This window comes from Rhinopithecus bieti, unplaced genomic scaffold (assembly GCF_001698545.2).
Source record: "Rhinopithecus bieti isolate Rb0 unplaced genomic scaffold, ASM169854v2 scaffold_7967, whole genome shotgun sequence".
NCBI classification, from domain to species: Eukaryota; Metazoa; Chordata; class Mammalia; order Primates; family Cercopithecidae; genus Rhinopithecus; species Rhinopithecus bieti.
Genome location: NW_016806112.1, coordinates 86,316 through 99,299, shown reverse-complemented (window position 1 = coordinate 99,299; position 12,984 = coordinate 86,316). Strand labels below are relative to the sequence as shown.

The 12,984-nt window shown below is 43.1% G+C and overlaps 1 protein-coding gene across 5 annotated transcripts in view; it reads left to right on the top strand.

Moving 5' to 3' along the window:
- Positions 1-12,717, top strand: part of ZBTB43 (zinc finger and BTB domain containing 43) — a 32,917-nt gene extending 20,200 nt beyond the window's left edge. For 3 of the 5 annotated variants that reach the window (XM_017874740.1, XM_017874741.1, XM_017874739.1), the window contains one exon: positions 9,762-12,717. In XM_017874740.1, the coding sequence (XP_017730229.1) occupies positions 9,785-11,188 (1,404 nt within the window). In that variant the 5' untranslated portion in view covers positions 9,762-9,784 and the 3' untranslated portion in view covers positions 11,189-12,717. Of the gene's footprint in view, positions 1-1,054; positions 1,088-9,761 lie in introns of those variants that run through there. The other 2 variants (XM_017874742.1, XM_017874738.1) reach the window with 2 other exon arrangements.
- Positions 12,718-12,984: the final 267 nt, after the last annotated feature.

Below are 12,984 nucleotides of genomic sequence, written 5' to 3'. Positions count from 1 at the left end.
TTTTTTTTTTTTTTTTTTTTTTTTTTTTTTTTTTTCTTATCTGCTATGGTTAGTGTTAGTGTGTTTTATGTGCGGTCCAATTCTTCCACTGTGCCTCAGAGAAGCCAAAAAATTGGACACCCCGATTTGGAATATAAACTTTCTTGATAAAGCATCAGCAGGGTTTAAAAAGATTGACTCAAATTTTGTGAAAGAAGTCTGTGGGCAAATTGTTACCGAACAGCATTGCATGCTACAGAGAAATCTTTTGTAAAATAGTCAATTGATGTGACAAACTTCACTGTTGTCTTATTTTAAGAAATTGGCAGACCAGGCACGGTGGCTCATGCTTATAGTTCCAGCACTTTGGTAGGCTGAGGCAGGCAGATTGTTTGAGCCCAGTAGCTCAAGACCATCCTGGGCAACATGGTGAGACCCTGTCTACAAAAAATACAAAAATTAGCTGAACGTGGTGACACACGCCTGTAGTCCAGCTCCTTGGGAGGCCGAGGCAGGATAATTGCTTGAGCAATTCCTGACCTAGGAGGTCAGGGCTGCAGTGAGCCATGATCACACCACTGCATTTCATCCTGGGCAACAGAGCGAGACCCTATCTTGGGAAACAAAAAAGAAAGAAATTGCTACAACCACCCTACCCTTCAGCAGTCACCACCCTGATCAGTCAGCAGCCATCCACTCAAGGTAAGACTCTCCACCAGCAAAAGGATTGCAACTGGCTGAAGGCTCAGATGATTGTTAGCATTTTTTAGCAATAAATTTCTTTCTTTCTTTTTTTTTTTTTGAGACGGAGTCTGGCTGTGTCACCCAGGCTGGAGTGCAGTGGTGCAATCTTGGCTCACTGCAGCCTTTGCCTCCCGGGTTCATGCCATTCTCCTGCCTCAGCCTCCCAAGTAGCTGGGACTACAGGCGCCTGCCACCACGCCCGGCTAATTTTTTTTGTATCTTTTAGTAGAGACGGGGTTTCACCATGTTAGCCAGGATGGTCTCCATCTCCTGACCTCGTGATCCACCCGCCTTGGCCTCCCAAAGTGCTAGGATTACAGGTGTGAGCCACCACGCCCAGCCAATAAAGTATTTTTAAATTAAGGTGAGTACATTTTTTTTTTAGACATAATGCCATTGCACACTTAATAGACTACAGTAAGGTGTAAGCATAACTTTTATATGCACTGGGATACCAAAATTTGTGTGTCTCACTTTATTATGCTGTTTGCTTTATTGCGGTGTTCTTGAACTGAACCAACAATATCTCTGAGGTATGCCTGTATATGTCTTTATAGTAGGCTTAACTGGTTTATAATGTTGTTCAAGTCTTCTATTTCCTTATAGATCTTCTGTCTGCTTTTTTCTCTGCATTCTTGAAAGTGGGGTATTGGAGTCTCCACCTATTGTTATAGAACTGTCTATTTCTTCCTTCAGTTTTATCCACTTTTACTTCGTGTATTTTAGAGTTATATTGTTAGGTGTGTATATGTTTATAATTGTTATATTTTCTTGATAGAATTGAACCTTTTTACTCAACATATAATTTGTCTCTTGTAACCTTTTTTGACTTAAAATCGATCATTTCTAATAATATAGCCATCTCAGACCATTTTTTGTTGCGCTTACATGGAATATTTTCTTTCATCCTTTTACTTTCAACCTCTTTGTGTCATTATATCTAAAGTGAGTCTCGTGCTCACCTCGGCAGCTAAAGTGAGTCTCTTGTAGACTGCATGTAGATGAGTCGTTTTTTAATCCAGTTACTGACAAGGAAAGATTCACTTTACAATTTAGATATTTGTTTTCTGTATGTCTTACATGTTTTTTATTCCTCAATTCTTCCATTATTGCCCTCATCGTATCTTTTATTATCTAGGGGTTTTGGGTTTGTCTGGCAGTAAACCATTTTGATTCTCTTCTTTTTGGGTGTGTTTTTTGTTATTTTCTTAGTAGTTACTTTGGGGTTTGCAATTAACATTTTAAACTTTTTAACAACTTACCTTGAATAATGCCAGCTTAGGTTTAGTACAGTCACAGCAAAATGTATCTCCTGTCCCTTCACTTTCATGTTGTCATCACTGATTACATTTTTATACATTGTATAATACATGTATTAACATAGATTTATAATGATTGTTTTATGCATTCATCAGCCTTTTAAATAATGTAGAAACAAAAGAATTATAAGCCGAAAGTACAACAATGATGGCTTTTTTTTTTTCTGAGACAGATTCTCACTCTGTTGCCCAGCCTGGAGTGCAGTGGTGCGATCTCCACTCACTGCAACCTCCACCTCCTGGGTTGGAGTGATTCTACTGCCTCAGCCTCCCAAGTAACTGGTATTACAGGTGCGTGCCACCACACCTGGCTAATTTTTGCTTTTTTTAGTAGAAATGGGGTTTCACCATGTTGACCAGGTTGATCACAACTTCTGACTCAAATGATCCACCTGCCTTGGCCTTCGAAAGTGCTGGGATTATAGGCATAAGCCACTGAGCCCAACCAGTGGTGACTTGTATATTTACCTAAGTAGTTAACCTTTACCAGAAATCTTAGCTTTTTTATGTGGCTTTGAATTTCTGTTTAGCTGTTCTTTTATCTCAGCCTGAAGGACCCCTTTAGCATTTCTCGTAGAGCAAGTCTACAGGTAGCGAACATCCTTAGCTTTTGTTTCTCTGGGAATGTCTTAGTTTCTTCTTCATTCTTGAAAAGATACTTTTGCCAGATCTTAATTGACAGATTTTTTTTTAAGCGCTTTAAATAGATTGTCCTACTGCCTATGGCCTCCATATGGTTTCTGCTTATGGTTTCTGATGAAAAATTAGCTGTTAATTTTAGTGAGGATCTCTTTTACTTGACTAGGAGCTTCTCTCTTGTAGCTTTCAAGATTCTCTTTGGCTTTGGCTCTTTCTACAAGTTGACTATAATGTGTTTTATGCTGCCTAGAATTTGTTGAGCTTCTTGGATGTGTAGATTCAAATCTTTTATCAGTTTTTAGAAGTGTTTGACCAGTATGTATTTCTTCCAATTGTTTTTCAGCCCTTTTCCGTGCCTCTACTTCTGAAACTCCCATGATATGTATGATGGTGTCCCACAGGCACCTCAGGTTCTGTTCATTTTTCTTTTTTTTTTTTTGAGACGGAGTCTCGCGCTGCCACCCAGGCTTAGGTTAATCACCTCCTAAAGGCTCTACTTGTAAATATAGCCAGACTCTGAGGTGCAGGGCATTACAGCTTCAGTGTGTGAACTGAGGGGCAGCGGGGAAATGCATTTCAGCCCATAATGCATTGTTGTACCTTTCAGCTCCAGCTTTTTCCATTTGGTTCCTTTTATAATTTTCTTCTTTTCTTTTTTTTTTTTTTTTTTTTTTTTTTTTTTTTTTTTTTTGAGATGGACCATCACTCTGTCACTCAGGCTGAAGTGCAGTGGCGTGATCTTGGCTCACTGTAACCTCTACCTCCCAGGTTCAAGCGATATTCATGCCTCAGCCTCCTGAGTAGCTGGGACTACAGGCTCATGCCACCATACCCGGCCAATTTTTTTTTTTTTTTTTTTTTGAGACGAAGTTTTGCTCTTGTCACCCAGGCTGGAGTGCAATGGAATGATCTTGGCTCATTGCAACCTCCACCTCCCGGGTTCAAGCAGTTCTCTTGCGTCAGCCTCCCGAGTAGCCGGGATTACAGGTGCCTACCACCACGCCCAGCTTATTTTTGTATTTGTTGAAGGCTGGTCTGGAACTCCTGACCTCAGGTGATCCGCCCATCTTGGCCTCCCAAAGTGCTGGGATTGCAGGCGTGAGCCACCACACCTGGCCCACGCCCAGCCAATTTTTATATTTTTAGTAGAGATNTTTTTTTTTTTTTTTTTTGAGATGGACCATCACTCTGTCACTCAGGCTGAAGTGCAGTGGCGTGATCTTGGCTCACTGTAACCTCTACCTCCCAGGTTCAAGCGATATTCATGCCTCAGCCTCCTGAGTAGCTGGGACTACAGGCTCATGCCACCATACCCGGCCAATTTTTTTTTTTTTTTTTTGAGACGAAGTTTTGCTCTTGTCACCCAGGCTGGAGTGCAATGGAATGATCTTGGCTCATTGCAACCTCCACCTCCCGGGTTCAAGCAGTTCTCTTGCGTCAGCCTCCCGAGTAGCCGGGATTACAGGTGCCTACCACCACGCCCAGCTTATTTTGTATTTGTTGAAGGCTGGTCTGGAACTCCTGACCTCAGGTGATCCGCCCATCTTGGCCTCCCAAAGTGCTGGGATTGCAGGCGTGAGCCACCACACCTGGCCCACGCCCAGCCAATTTTTATATTTTTAGTAGAGATGGGGTTTCACCATGTTGGCCAGGCTGGTCTCGAACTTCTGACCCCAAGTGATCTGCCCACCTTGACCTTCCAAAGTGCTGGAATTACAGGCGTGAGCCACCACTACTCCTGGCCCCACCCCCCCCTTTTTTTGAGATGGAGTCACGCTTTGTCGCCCAGGCTGGAGTGCAGTGGCATGTTCTCAGCTCACTGCAAGCTCCACCTCCAGGGTTCAAGCCATTCTCCTGCCTCAGCCTCCTGAGTAGCTGGGACACAGTTGCCCACCACCACGCCCGGCTAATTTTTTGTATTTTTAGTAGAGACGGGGTTTCACTGTGTTAGCCAGGTTGGTCTCCATCTACTGACCTCGTGATCCGCCTGCCTCTGCCTCCCAGAGTGCTGGGATTACAGGCGTGAGTCACCGTGCCTGGCCTCCTGGCCCCTTTTTATGGTTTCTGTCTCCTTATTGACATTGTTATCCTGATTTTCTTTGTTCATCATTTTCTTTTGTTCTTTGAGCATATTGAAAACAGTGGATTGAACCTCTGCGACGTGTGATTCTAGTGTTGGTGTTTCCTCAGGGGCAGTGTTTCTCATTCTTTTTCCTGTGAATGCACTGTATATTCCTTTTTGTGTGTATGCTTTTACTTTCTTGTTGAGAACTGGACATTTGGAGTATGATATTGTGGTAACTCTGGAAATCAGATTCTACGCCTCCTCAGGGATTGCTTTTGTGACTTGGTGAGGTTACAGTTACCTGTTTGTACAATGACTTTTCCTATTTTGTGAAGTCTGTATTCCTTGTTGTATGTAGTTGCTCAAGTTTTTTTTTCTCTTATCCATGCAGCCAGCCTGTGACCTGGAAGATTTTCTTAACTGTCTGGATCTGTGTGTGTGAGTGTACAGATGTAGGTGTAGGTGTCTTAAATCTTGTGATAGGTACCACCAGGGAAACCACTGCAGCCTGAGGGGGCCAAAACAAAGCTGAGCGAGTTTGCCAGACTGGACAAAATGCACAACCGCACATTTTTGGAGAACAGGGTCCTTCCTCCACCCCCACTCCTTGTATGAGCCAGCTGCTGTAGGAACACAGGCCTCCTTCCTGCAGGCTGCGGGTGGCAGGGCTGTGGAATGGGGATTTATGCACACTGATCTCTTCTGAGTTTCAGCAGCCTCCCTTCATTCAGCACTCTCTTGGTTGCTGTGAGTGTCTGATCTGCTTCTAGAGTTCTAAAATTGTGATTTTGATCATTTTTTCAGCTTCCTGATTATATTGGTGGAGGGACCGACCCATGGAGCTTCTGACTCCACCATTTTCCATAACTTCCCTTGTAGCATTTATTTTTTTAGAACGGATTTTAAATGTCTTATTCTCAGTCATTTAGAATTCCACAACAGAGGCCAGGAGAGCTGGCTCACGCCTGTAATCCCAGCACTTTGGGAGGCTGAGGCGGGTGGATCATCTGAGGTCGGGAGTTGGAGATCAGCCTAACCAACATGGTGAAACCCTGTCTCTACTAAACAAAAAAATACAAAATTAGCCAGGCATGGTGGCACATGCCTGTAATCCCAGCTACTTGGGAAGCTAAGGCAGGAGAATGGCGTAAACCCGGGAGACGGAGCTTGCAGTGAGCTGAGATCTGGCCACTGCACTCCAGCCCGGGCGACAGAGCAAGACTCCGTCTCAAAAATAATAATAATAATAATAAATTTGGAGGTGTAAATACCCTCCTGTGTCTGACACAAACCCTGGAGCAAAGAGTAAAAGCAAAGAGTAGTTATTTTATGTAAATTTCATCTTGGCAAAAAAATCTATAAAATCAGCTAACTGAAAAAAAAATCACAACATAGGATAAAGTTAACTTCCTGAATTTACAAAAAGCCCTACAGATCAATAAGATTAATTGCCCAATATATTTGCATCAAGGATGTGACTGATTTTATAAGAAAAAGCCACAAATGACCAGTAAACTAAGTACAGAGTGCCAGCCAGCCTCATTCGTAATTAAGGAAATGCAGATCAGAACAGGAATGAATCATGTCACTTAGAAGATAGGCAGGCTTTATTTTTCTTGTTAAATGATATCCAGTCTTGGTAAGAGTGTTGAGTGTTGATTGTGAGGGTGTGACTTGGTGCAGCCTTTCTGGCAAGTAGTTTGGTAATATGTATCAGAAAATTTTTTTAAAACATTAGCCAGGCATGGTAGCATGCCTATAGTCCCAGCTACTCGAGGGGCTGAGGCAGAAGGGTTGCTTGATGACCCAAGAGTTCAAGGCTATGTCAAATGCACAGCCCTTTAACCCAGCAGTTCCACTGGTAGAAATTAAGCTATGGATATTTCCAAAGGTATGCAAGATAGTTATGCAGAAATATCTATTATAGCATTGCTTGTGATTTTAAAACCCCTGCCAAATGAAATTCTGTAAGAGGAGAGCTGCTTAAATTACGATACATCCATATAATAGAAAGCTATGTGGCCATTAAACAGAATGAGTTAGCTCTTCTTGTACTAATGTGGGAAGATCTCCAAGATATATTAAGTGACAAAAGCTAAGTGTAGAATAAAATGTAGGTAATGAACCCAGTTGAGTAGGGATTTTTAAAGGATGTATATGATTTATTCTGATATATGCACAGAAGTTTCTAGAAATATAAACAGGAGTTTAATGGTGATTTCCTTTGGGGGAGACTAGGAATAAATGATGGAGAGATTTTTTTTACACCTTTCTATAAATTTTTTTACATGTGCATGTGTTATCCCACACCCCTTTTCAAATAGCTAAAACAAAATTCTACAGTGGTGAGATCTAGCAGAGAATCTGTTCACCCAGATGTAGTTTCCAGAATTTACATACTTTTAGTCTACTCATTTATATAGTCAACTTTTCTTTTTGAAATTACGAATACCTAAATCATTTATTTCATGATCTATTTTTGTTTTAAATGACTATGAAATGTTTTAAGATGTATAAAACTGTAATACTTCACTCAAAATGCTGTCTTTTAAAATTATTAGTACCTAATCTGGCGTTTTGGCATCTTAGAGGAGGCAGAGTGATGTGATAGGAAAATCACATAGACTTTAGAGTCATCCAGACCTGGATTCACATCTCAACATAATAAAAACTAGCTTTTAACCTTGGGAAAATTTCTTAAAATAGCTGAACTTCACACAATCAAGCCCTACATTTGCGGAGTAAATTATAAAGATTAAGTGAAAAAAGGTATACAGTCCCTAGCAAATCATAATTACTCAAGAAACCTTCATTTCTTCTCGCCATCTCTCCCTATCCCTCGAAGATGACTTTCAGTCTTTGTCTGGGTTGTCTGGCTCTGTTATACTTAGAAAACTTGGGGCTGGGCGCGGTGGCTCACACCTGTCATTCCAGCACTTTGGGAGGCCAGGTGGGCAGATCGCTTGAGTTCAGGAGTTTGAGACCAGCCTGGGCAACGTGGCGAAACCCTGTCTCTGCAAAAAATACAAAAATTGGCCGGGTGTGGTGGTGCGTGCCTGAAGTCCCAGCTACTCAGGAGGCTGAGATGGGAGGATCACCTGAGCCCAGGAGTTTGAGACTGCAGTGAGCTGTGATCACACCACTGTACTCCAGCATGGGTGACAAGAGTGAGACCCTGTCTCAAAAAAAAAAAAAGAAAACTTGGTAATTTAGCAATGTTTGGACATAATATCAAAGCAAGGTGACATATAGCAGTGATAAATCGTTTGGGTGGTTTTTTCTTTAAGTACAGGATTTTGGGGAATTAGAGTATGGGCGGGATCTCTAGCACTGCTCATCTTGTGTGCCATTGTTAGGAATTATTTCTAATGTTTGACTTACCCCACAGAATATATTTACAGTAGCGACGCAGGCAATGCCTTATTCTTCGTTATAACTTTGTCTTCTGATCGACTCTGTTCGGTAGCAGGGACTACTTAACTATCGTGTTTGGTCTATAACTCTTCAGACAGTTTGGAGATCACCAGATAAGAAAATAGCTCACCGTGCAGTTTCATTCAGTTTCATATCCTCAGAAGCCCTTAAAGGGCTAAAATTCTGGCAGCAGCTGGAGAGAGCTCAGGGCCTGAGTGACTGTGCCCCTTTAGTGGTGAAAGACCAAAGGTGCTATTGTCCTGTCCTCACTGCTCCAGCCCCCAGGCCCCTCACTCCCTTAATGTGCTCTAGTCTGATGGTCTCCTTGCAGTTCCTTGCAATTGCCAAATGCATTCCTGCCTCAGAGCCTTTGCATATGCTTTTCCTTGTTCCCACTATTCTGTTCTCCCACCCTCACCACAACCTGTCAAATATCAGTTAAATCTGAGGCTTAAAAGTTCTGTCATTTTGAGATGGGCACAGTGGTGTATACGCATAGTCCCAGCTACACAGGAGGCTGAGGTGAGAGGATCACTTGAACCCAGGAGTTCGAGACTGCAGTAGCTATGATGGTGCCACTACACTCCAGCCTGGGTAAAAGAGTGAGACCTCATCTCTTTAAAAAAAATTCTGCCAGGAGCAGTGGCTCATGCCTGTAATCCCAATACTTTAGGAGGCTGAGGCAGGTGGATCACTTGAAGCCAGGAGTTCAAGACGAACCTGGGCAGCAGAGTGAGACCCCTGTCTCTACAAAAAAAAAAAAAAATTAATTTTTTAAAAAAACTAGCTGGGCAGCCAGGTGTGGTGGTTCACATCTGTAATCCCAGCACCTTGGGAGGCCAAGGTGGGCAGATCATGAGGTCAGGAGTTCGAGACCAGCCTGGCCAACATAGTGAGACCCCATCTCTACTAAAAATGCAAAAAAAAAAAAAAAAATTAACCAGGTGTAGTGGTGGGCGCCTGTAATCCCAGCTACTCGGGAGGCTGAGACAGGAGAATCGCTCAAAACTGGAAGGTGGAGGTGGCAATGAGCCGAGATCACACCATTGCACTCCAGCCTGGGCAACAAGAGCGAAATTCTGCCTCAAAAAAAAAAAAAAAAACTAGCTGGGCATGGTGGCATGTATGTATAGTCCCAGCTACTCAGGAGGCTGAGGCAGGAGATTGCTTGATTACCCAAGAGTTCAAGGCTGCAGTGAGCTATGATTGTGCCACTGCACTCCAGCCTGGGCAACAGAGCAAGACCCCATCTCATTAAAATACATATATATTATTTGAATGGGTATCGTTTGTTTTAACTGTAAATATTTACAGTACTTGGTTTTACTTGGGAGATTTGTATAGCTTACAAATCCTGTCACTGGATTCTGTTCTCTTACCCACAGACACAGAGCCAAAATCAGGAGTTCCACAAGGAGCAGTGGTGAGTCCTGCCTTTGGCAAACTCACACCTGCAAGCTTTGCCCTAGGGATTGAATCCCGGGGGGCCCATAGGCTAGAGGACCTTGTGGAACTTTGGAACTTGTCTTAAGGATGGAGAAGGGGATAAAATACATTTATCTTTGGGCTGGAATTAGTACTAATTTTTCTTTTTCTTGTAGCACCGAACAAGATTTGTGATGAAATGGAGCCTGGAACAAACTCTTTTCGGGTAGAATTTCCTGATTTTTCCAGCACCATTCTACAGAAACTGAACCAGCAGCGCCAGCAAGGACAATTATGTGACGTCTCCATTGTTGTCCAAGGCCACATTTTCCGGGCACACAAAGCCGTTCTTGCTGCCAGTTCACCCTACTTTTGTGACCAGGTACTCCTGAAAAACAGCAGGAGAATTGTTTTGCCTGATGTGATGAACCCAAGAGTGTTTGAGAACATTCTCCTATCCAGCTATACAGGACGTCTAGTAATGCCCGCTCCAGAAATTGTTAGTTACTTGACAGCGGCAAGCTTCCTCCAGATGTGGCATGTGGTAGACAAATGCACTGAAGTTTTAGAGGGAAACCCTACAGTCCTTTGTCAGAAGCTAAATCATGGCAGTGACCACCAGTCACCAAGCAGCAGTAGTTACAATGGCCTGGTAGAGAGCTTTGAGCTGGGCTCTGGGGGTCATACTGATTTTCCCAAAGCCCAAGAACTGAGGGATGGTGAAAATGAAGAGGAGAGCACCAAAGACGAGCTGTCATCCCAGCTCACCGAGCACGAATACCTGCCCAGCAACTCGTCCACAGAGCATGACCGCCTGAGCACGGAAATGGCGAGCCAGGATGGGGAGGAGGGCGCCAGCGACAGCGCCGAGTTCCACTACACCCGGCCCATGTACAGCAAGCCCAGCATCATGGCTCACAAACGCTGGATCCACGTGAAGCCCGAGCGCTTAGAACAGGCTTGCGAGGGCATGGATGTGCACGCGGCCTACGACGAGCATCAGGTCACAGAGTCCATCAACACCGTGCAGACCGAGCACACGGTCCAGCCTTCAGGAGTGGAGGAGGACTTCCACATCGGGGAAAAGAAAGTGGAAACCGAGTTTGATGAACAGGCTGATGAAAGCAATTATGATGAGCAGGTGGATTTCTATGGCTCTTCCATGGAAGAGTTTTCCGGAGAGAGGTCAGATGGGAATCTCATTGGGCACAGACAGGAGGCTGCCCTCACAGCAGGCTACAGTGAGAATATTGAAATGGTAACAGGGATTAAAGAAGAAGCTTCCCACTTAGGATTCTCAGCCACTGACAAGCTGTATCCTTGTCAGTGTGGAAAGAGTTTCACTCACAAGAGTCAGAGAGATCGGCACATGAGCATGCACCTCGGTCTTCGGCCTTACGGCTGTGGTGTCTGTGGTAAGAAATTCAAAATGAAGCACCATCTCGTGGGCCACATGAAAATTCACACGGGCATAAAGCCCTATGAGTGTAATATCTGTGCAAAGAGGTTTATGTGGAGGGACAGTTTCCACCGGCATGTGACTTCTTGTACCAAGTCCTACGAAGCTGCAAAGGCTGAGCAGAATACAACTGAGGCTAACTAAAAATAGGATCTGGCCCTTGAGTGGCATGCACAAAAATAAACTATGGTAATTAATGCAAATCTGGGCACAGATGATGCGTGCTACTTGCTATTATGAGAGAAGCTTAAAAAAAAGGAAGATATTTCTGAAAGACCAGCTCTAAGTAGGCCAATTAAAAAAATCTAATTCCTCAAATTTGTGTGTTCCAGTCCTGGCCTGGAATGGGTAATGGGGTGAGTTAACCCACCGCCCAGCTGGCAAGGGAAACCTTCTGACCGGTTGTGATTGAAACAGGTGGACAGAGACACCTGCACTTGGAACTGGACTCCACCCACCAGTTCCGTTTCAGGTGGCAGCAGCTTCGGATCACTCATTACTACAAGGTCATGCTGAAATTTTATTTTGCTCTTGCTATAGATACTTAGGTAATGCGGATTTGTTTTGATAGCTGTTTCCCTGAAGGAAGTGCTACTTATATAAAAGCTACAAATAATGTGATTCCTAGGATGAGAAATTGGTTAACAGAGCTCTGTTGTCTGGTTTTATTCTTTCTAAAGGATATTTTCACTAAAACTATGGAGATGCTAAGAGAATGACGTTCTAAATATGAAACAGATAACTTACGGTACAAGGCTGACATAGTGCCCTTGTCAGTTTCTGTAAGATGCCACTACTGTCACAAGGTGTTTCAGACTCTTGATAAGGCAGTGTTTTGTATTTTAGTTCTAACATTTGAGTTTGGACAGTTGTATCTCATTGTAATTCTCTAGGGTGCCAGAGATAGGTATTTCTCATTGGTTTGCTTTCCCAAATCCTGTTTGGTTAATCGTAGCCTCCATGCAGTGGGGTCTACTCTGTGGCTGGTAGACACCAAGCTGCTGTGACTAACCACGGTACCACGGGCCGCTGCAGCCCCTGCTCTGTCTTAGATTATGGTGCTTTACAAAGAGGGTGGTCCATGACCACACTTAGTGGGAAGGAGCCCCAAGTTGTGGCTGAGAGTTCCCTGTGAACTTCGGTAGTTCATAGAGTGCTAAGGTGACACTACACCAACCAGAGTGAGAGGGCAGATAGGCAGGATTCTATGAGTGATTATACTTAAGGGGAAAAAATGTGCCCAAGGAGAATCTTGAAAATACACTCTTTCAAGGTGGGGGAGATACTCTTTAGAGGGTACACTGAGCTAATACTGCCAGTTCTTTATGAGCGCCGGAATGTGTTTTTAAAAGGAGTCCTAAGTTTAGCAAAGTAGTCTACAGAATCATGCTCCCAAATTATAGATAAAGCTGCTTAAACTTACAAGTCCACAAAGCTATGCCAACCAGAAAAAAAAAAACAAAAAAAACAGCTCTTCTGAGACCTTTTCTGCCCATCAACTAGATGGTTTCGGTTAAAAAGAAAGGTATATTACACGTGCTTTTAGGCTGTGTAATGTACCTGAGGTTATCACCAGGGTAGGACAGGGTGCTACTACTATGTCATCTTTTCCATAAATGTGCTGGGTTATTTACTTCTAAATAGAAACGTTTTTCCTTAAACTAAAATAATTTTCTTGGATTTGGGGTAAAATTTTATTTGAAAAGTTTGGCTTTGCTGTAATGTAATAGACATTGCTGGCAATGGCCTCTGATTCTCAAGCTCCTAACACCAAGGTGTTTACTTGTTGAACATTGTCTGGAAAGAGGAAAGAAAATACTTATTTACCAGTTAACTCTTGTAAGCAAGATTACAAACAGGGATTTATTCACAACACTGTATCATTCTCGATATATAAAAGCACTTTGTATTTAAAACTTTATTATANCTACTATGTCATC